At 40.3% G+C, this 7,324-nt stretch overlaps 1 protein-coding gene across 1 annotated transcript; it reads right to left on the minus strand.

Annotated features, from left to right (window-relative positions):
- Nucleotides 1-1,260: 1,260 nt before the first annotated feature.
- tbxtb (T-box transcription factor Tb) lies at nt 1,261-4,593 on the minus strand. Its single transcript, XM_054750180.2, has 8 exons — nt 4,281-4,593; nt 3,907-4,171; nt 3,693-3,827; nt 3,477-3,538; nt 3,348-3,409; nt 3,096-3,272; nt 2,732-2,858; nt 1,261-1,648 (listed from the first exon to the last, which is right to left on the minus strand). Exons 1-8 carry the CDS (start codon nt 4,478-4,480, stop codon nt 1,390-1,392), a joined length of 1,287 nt encoding a protein of 428 aa, XP_054606155.2. The 5' UTR covers nt 4,481-4,593; the 3' UTR covers nt 1,261-1,389.
- Between the last annotated feature and the right edge of the window lie 2,731 nt (nt 4,594-7,324).

Raw genomic sequence — 7,324 nt, forward strand, 5'->3', positions numbered from 1 at the left:
CATTCTCCCCTCCCTCTCTTTCCTTGTTTGTGTTGTATGTCTCTTTGCTCCCTGCCTGTCCACTAGGGTGCACAAGCAAAAGTGGTCCATTCTGCTTCACAAGCAACTTTTCTAATTTTACTAATGCTGGTAGTTTTGGACGACGTCTGCTGATGACATTTCCTACTGAGTTAAAACAATCAGCACAAGATAACCAAAAGTTCCGCTCAGCAGGCCTTTCCAAAAGTTCCTGAAAATGGCCCGGTAAGCTTGTTCAGCCGGACTGGTGAACTGGAGACATGCATGCCGGGAAGCTCCGGTAAAATTACCCTGAAGTTCCAACAATGGAAAAAATTAGTGGTGATTTTTAGTGTTTCAAATACTTCATTTCTATTGGGTAGCCAAATTACCTTTCCAGGTCAGTTATTATGACACAACTGCTTGCCGTATATGCAGCACACAACTCCTTGCTGCTGCAGATTCTTCATTTCGTGGATAATTATAAAAAATGACAGACATTTGATCTGTAATCGTCTGCATGTTCTTCTGAAGCAGCCGTTCATGCAGCTTTCACTTCCTGCTTTTCTGCAGAAGCCTCCACTCCAGCAGGTTACCCTGTGACCACCTGTGTGTCCCATAGGCTGGGAGAGCTCAGTTGGCCTAATGGTCCAACAACTAAAAGGTCCCAAGTTCAAATCTGGGTTTTAGCAGGAGCAATTTTGCCTTTTCATGTAAAAGCTCTGGGCAGTGCCTCTTGTTGCTCCTGCTGATTGGCTGCAGGACACAAGCACTCTCCCTGCTGTTTAAAATAATTGCACGAGTTACTATTTGCAGGATTGCAATGCAAACAAGTCACTGATATTGACCACTTTTCAGTTTAAGACAGCATTTGCTTAAGATGCAGAATATCCTATTTAATTAAAATACATTTGGTTTTTATTTCAATTTAATAATAATAGCTCATTATTACAGTATTGAAATATCTAAGGGCATTAAATTACAAACACACACAATAAAAAAAGATTAAGTTTGAATCATCACTGAATTAAAACAATTTAGATGAATACAGAGCAGGTAAAAGACATTAAGTGGGATTAGTTATTTAACAACATGGAGGAAAAGTCTATTTGCACAGCAGTACGTTGGTCATGTGTCCTTTTTTCATTTTCACAAACAGCTTTGTTTATCTATCTACAGTCCATATTTATGTTCTCATTTACATTATAAATATCTTTATGCACCGCTGGGTGGAGCTGAGCTTAATATAAGCGTTTAGGAATCAGAACATCCAGATGAATTCTAACTAAACATGAGTTTCTGTTATAATTATTATGTGTTGGGTGATGCCTCACATTTGATCAGAAGTCCAGTTTAAAAAAAATAACCTTCTCAACGTCCACCGTCCACAGATCAAAGGGATGGAGGCGTGATGGGAGTCCAGGATGAAGCCAGTCGACCATGAGGCGAAGCTTCATACTGAGCAGCATCCTGCGCCTCTGTGGCTTCACTGCTGTCGTACATGGGGGAGCCAGCAGAGGGCGCTGTGGCAGAGTGTGAGAGGCTGGGATAATGGCTGGGGGATCCTCTGAAGAACTGGGAGCCCAGGCTGCTGTTGTGTGATACTGGGCTCATGGCTGAGTTACTCACAGACCACAGGCCGGCGTACTGACTGTAAACACACACACACACACACACACACACACACACACACACACACACACACACAGCTTATTTTGTGCATCATAATCATATTTTGCTATTAAAGGTGTTCAGATGTAAACGCGGGACATTTTAAGATATTTCTTACATTCTTCACAAGACCCCCCCCCCCCCCCATCATATATAGTCTGCCCTAAAGTTTTTATTTAATTACATTTTGCATAAAAACAAATTAAATTAATAAAACAGATTAAAAATAAATTGCATCGGGGACAACGTTTAAAGAGGCTTTAACTTATATCTGACACAAAAAATAGCTTAGGATTTTTTTGTCCAACAGATTAAACAAATCAATCTAAATATTACATAAATTATTATTATTATTATTATTATTATTATTATCATCATCAATTTTCTCTTTTTTCATTTTATGTGGAATGAAGCAACGTTTTCATAAAACTTATCTATTCAGAAATATTTGAGTTTAATTTTATGTCTTCAGTTCAAATCAAACTTTAAAAAAATTACTTCGTACATTTAGAATAGATTTAAATTTTTAAGTTAAGTGTGCTGTATTTAGGTTTACATCTACAAATTTAGGCAGAACTTTAAACGTTTTTCTAAATATTTAGGTAGAACTTTAGCACTTAAAAAAATTAAAAACTAGGAACAAACAGACAGAATCAATAAAAAGTGAGGCATAAAATAAAATAAACTATTGCTGCTAAATGTTAAAATGGATAAAAAGTGTGAGGATTTGATTTAAATTGACCAAGCTCAGTGACCAACCCAGGGAAATGTGTTCCAGAGACCCTGGAAAACCTGGTCACCTCAGCAATTATATTTATTTCTAGGAAGGTTGAGTAGAAACTGAGATGAAGACCTCAGTAATGAACTGATTGTAAATATTTAGATTTAGCATCATTTACAGATGTATTTCTTCTAGATCTTAAATGCTAAAACATTAGTTACAGGTTTATGAAGTCTATATTAACTTCTGAACATCCCATATGAGTCTTTTCCAGTTGCATCGCTTTTGTTCATCAGGTAATTCATTTATTTCATTTAAAAGAACAAAGATGATGACACAGACCTGGGGCTGGCACCAGAGCTGGAGTTGTGTGACATCACATTCGAGTGTGTTGGTATCTGAAGGCTGGACCAGTTATCGTGGCTGGTGAGCATCGATAAACAGCTGGAAGGGCTGTCAGAGTATCCAGCTGTAAGACGATCAAAAGCAGCAGTTTCACACATTTTCAGTATAAAACCACACATGACAGGTAAGGATGCTGAAACCGACCTCGTCTGAAGCCAAACAGTTTACTGCTCAGTGGCTCCAGTCACACAAAAGCTGGTGGAATGTAAAACATTCCTCTCCTTTCAACATTTGTTTAAGGTTCTTGTTAAAAGTTAGGAGGGGGGCAAGTCTTGGATGCATGAAAGGTGGAGGCACTCACTGGGTGAGGTGGTGCGATGGGTGTATGGGCTGGTGTAAGGGGCAGAGCGGTGGTTCCTCAGGGCAGAGTAACGCTCACAGCCGTGGGAAGGTGAGAGAGAGATGGGATTCCCAAACTGGCTGTGGGGGCTAGCGGGAGGGCAGATGGAGCCTGTTCCTGAAAGAAACCAGCTTCCCACTGCAGGAGGACCAGATGAGCACAATTACAAAAACATAAAGGAAGCTGCACACATTAGACGTCATTTAAACTTACACTGAGAGTAACCAGATTGGTGGTTTCCACTTGAATCCTCTCTAATGTCTTTGTTATCACTCCTGTGAAGAAAAAAAGCACTTCATGTCTGAAGGTTCTCGTTGGATAACACCTCTCCGTCAGCCTTACCTCTCCTTTGCGTCTAAGAAAGCCTTTGCAAATGGGTTGTGCTTGATTTTCAGCGCAGTTATCTTAAAAGATAAAACCAAACACAAGGTGGTGAGATTTAGCGTGCGTAAAATACGCGCATGTTTTACGCACGTGGATAAAAGAGTGTACTCATCCCATTTCATCACAAAACGACATGTGTTAAATTAACCGAAAAAATAAATAAATAAACGGAACCTCTTCGTTTTGATAAGCTGTCACGGCAATAAATTGGGTTTCGGGGAAGGAGTGGCTGGTGATCATCCTGCGCGGGCCTCCAACCCGCACGATGTGGATGCGTGGCTCGTACTTGTGCAAAGAATTCAACATGATCTTAAAAATATAGCAGAAGTCTTTTTAAGTGGGGGTTAAATAAATCTAGCCGACGTTTCTGTTAGAATGAAACACTTACTTGACCCCCGCCGTTGAGTTTGTTCGTCAGCTTTACTTTACCGAAGGAGACGGGCGCTTTCATCCAGTGCGCCCCGAAGTTCGGAGAGTCCGGGTGGATGTACACGCAGCTGGGGGTCTGGGGCTCGGGTTTTCCCCCGGGGACCCACTCCCCGTTCACATATTTCCACCTGTGGTTGTCGGCGGAGGAGAAATCCAGCAAACACGAATACATGGCGTTTGGGTCCAGTCCGGACACGTTTACTTTCAAAACGGGAAACATGCGCCTTGGGGGGAGGAGAGAGAGCGAGAAAATACTTCTACACATGTCTGCTTCATCTCAAGTTTTATTTATTTATTTATTTATTTATTTAAAAAAAATTTTAGTGTTCCCACCTGCCATTCTTGGTGACGATCATCTCGTTAGTGAGATCCTTAAACTTTTGCCAGAGCTCGCTCTCATCCAGGGACACCTTGAGCTCCTTCTCGGTGGGGTCGCCCTTCTCGCTGCCGGCCTGCAGCTCACTCTCCACCGCGCTCAGGAGGTGATCCACTCGGTACTGAGCGGCCTTGCTGGAACACTCCCCAGTCGCCATGGCGTAAAACAGCTCCAGGGCTGATTTGGAAAAACCTCCAGCTGCGCTTTAAAATGTATTTCCTTTAGTGTTTTTTCTTTCTTTTCTTTCTCTCCCTTCAGGCTTCAGTAGAAGCTGCAGAATAAATAGGTTCCATGTCAGGATGGGTGTTTGGAGAAGAGGTGGTTGGCTCCACTTTTCTTTGATCTTTGCGGGCTTGTCGCTGATTGGCTGTGGGAGGCCATATCATTGAAGCCCACAGGATGGTAGTGGTTTAAATTAAACAGTGTAACCTTCTTTATTGCATCAACCTGTAAATATTGACACTTAGATCAAAGCTCCATCTGCAGCAGGATGAACATGGCGGCTCTGCAGCTCCACGGCATTCAGAATTTTGATCTGGTAAACATTTCAACTAAAGGTTGGCCAGTTGGGGCGCATCAACCATGATTTATGTTGAGTTTATTTGGACTGTTTTTAAAATAGTTTTCACACAAACCTCTGCACAACATTTTGGGATTAAAACTGTTCTAATCTGTTTTTTCTAATTGAAGTTGTTCAAAAAGTGATGACAACAGTTAGAATTTTCACAGAAACACAATTAAATGTTTGAAACGACAATTTAAAGGTTTAATCAAACTGTTCACTTAAGCACTTTTAGGAGGATTTTCCTGTAATATTTAAAATGTTATGGATTTTAAAGAAGTGAAAATATCGACAAAAAGTGACTATTGCATTTAAGTGAAATAATTATGCATTACTATTTATATCGAAATTACACTTTCTTTCTAATAACGAAAACTGCAGGCTGCAAATAATCATCACACCTTAATTCTTGCTTGATATTTTTACTGGAAGAAAAAAAATGCATTTGAATACTTTGAAGAGGAAAAATAATTACAAAACTTTAAAGACAAGGAAAAAGAAACAAAACATGATTAATATGAATACTCCATCATCTAAATCCTATTTCTTCACAGCTTTTAAAGGAAAAAATAACTTTTAGTTCAAAAGTCAACTGATAACAAGGACAATTAAACAGATGAAGTACACTGTAACAAAGGGAATGTTGAATTAACTTAAGCAATTTGTTATCTGGTTCCACAGAAGCTTGAATGTAAAGAATAATGTATGTTATTGTACTTGTTATATTAAAAGTAAGAAGTAGATTAAGTATTTTACTCTTTACAGGTTTCATGGAACCAGTTGGCACACTAAAGTAAATCCAACGTTTCATTTATTACAGTGTAATTCACATCCAAGTAGCACAGTGGCGTCATAAATAATGAGCAGCGCTGTTGCTATGGTGGCTTAAAAAAGAAAAACAAAATGTTTAAAGCAGAGATTTCTGTGACAGCTAGGTGCTAGCTTCCATGGAGCTCTGCGGTGTTGTGTTGGGGCAGGTTTGCGTCCCTGCCAGCACGGTGAGTCTGTCTCTCTGTCCAAAAGTCTGGACCAGAGTTCTCAGCAAGCAGAGAAAAACAAATCCCACTCAGTTTAACGTTGGTCTCTCTTGTTGCTATGAAACTTTCTTGAATAAACACAAACAATGCAAACATTTTACTGGATATTTTATACTCTCTCTCTCTCTCTCTCTCTCTCTCTCTCTCTCTCTCTCTCTCTCTCTCTCTCTCTCTCTCTCTCTCTCTCTCTCTGTTTTTTTTCACTTTATTAAAAGGATTTCTGGCTGAGCGACTGAAATCAAACAACTTCCTCAAAATCAGAGGTTGCAAATGTGATTTTCTTTTCATCTGTGGGTGGCACAGCTTACAATTCTTTATCATTTCCTAATGCATTAATCACTTTGCATTTGGGAAAGAGACCCCCTTTGTATGTGAGGTGAGGTGACCTGGTGTAAAAGCCAGAGGTGTTACTACCAGTGTCATTTCCCACAGTCCCGGTGTCCCAGTCGGCACCTACGTCTTCTCCCCCAACACCCCACCAAGCGCTAACTGTCACACCAGGCTACTTCCTGATGGTTATCTTTACTTTGAATTAATGTTATTAATCAACACAATATGCCTCCTCTAGCCCTTTGACCCCTGCATCTGTAGATGAGGTATTGTTTTGAAAAGTTAAAGCACCATTCTAAAAACATGGAACACCGAAGATATTTAGTGTTAAAATCTACAAGGGAACCCCCCCCCCCCCCCCCCCCCCCCGAAAATTCATTATGCTACAAAACTAATTAATCAGAATCAGAAAACCTTATTGGTCCCCAAGGGGCAATTAATTAGTAGCTTACCACAAGATCAACATTGTGAAAAACACAATCACTCACTTATACAATTCATCACACAATCACACAATGTGTGTCACTACCAACATCCCGAAAACCTCATATGTGAGCAGTAGCCCTCTAAAATGGGCACATACTTAAAGACCATTATTATTTAGCCACCCTTCCCGACTCAGAGCTGAGCAGTTCAATAGCCGATGGAACAAAGGAGTTGGCGAAACGGTTTGTTTTCCGATAAGGTACATAAAAACCACGTCCTGAGGGCATGAGTGAAAACAGAGTGCAGAGCATGGAGGGGCTGACCTAAGATACCTTTAGCCTTTTCTAGTGCCCTCTCCTCCCATAGAGACTGTAAGTCTCTTTGTTTTGCTCCAATAATTTTAGAGCAGATTTTGATAATGTTCTGCAGCTTATTTTTATCCTTCGTAGACAAGGCTTTGTACCAACAAACAAATGAGAAGGTTAAAAGGCTTTCTATAAAACAGCAACACAAGTTGCAGTTGCATTAAAGGTACAATAAGTAATAATTCTACAGGGAAATAATCACACAACAGTCATGTTGGAAGGAAGGTTACAGTAAAACAGATTTCCTTCTCAGTCGGCTGCGGGGGTTGTCGGTTTCTCCT

Source organism: Nothobranchius furzeri, chromosome 12 (genome assembly GCF_043380555.1).
Source record: "Nothobranchius furzeri strain GRZ-AD chromosome 12, NfurGRZ-RIMD1, whole genome shotgun sequence".
NCBI classification, from domain to species: Eukaryota; Metazoa; Chordata; class Actinopteri; order Cyprinodontiformes; family Nothobranchiidae; genus Nothobranchius; species Nothobranchius furzeri.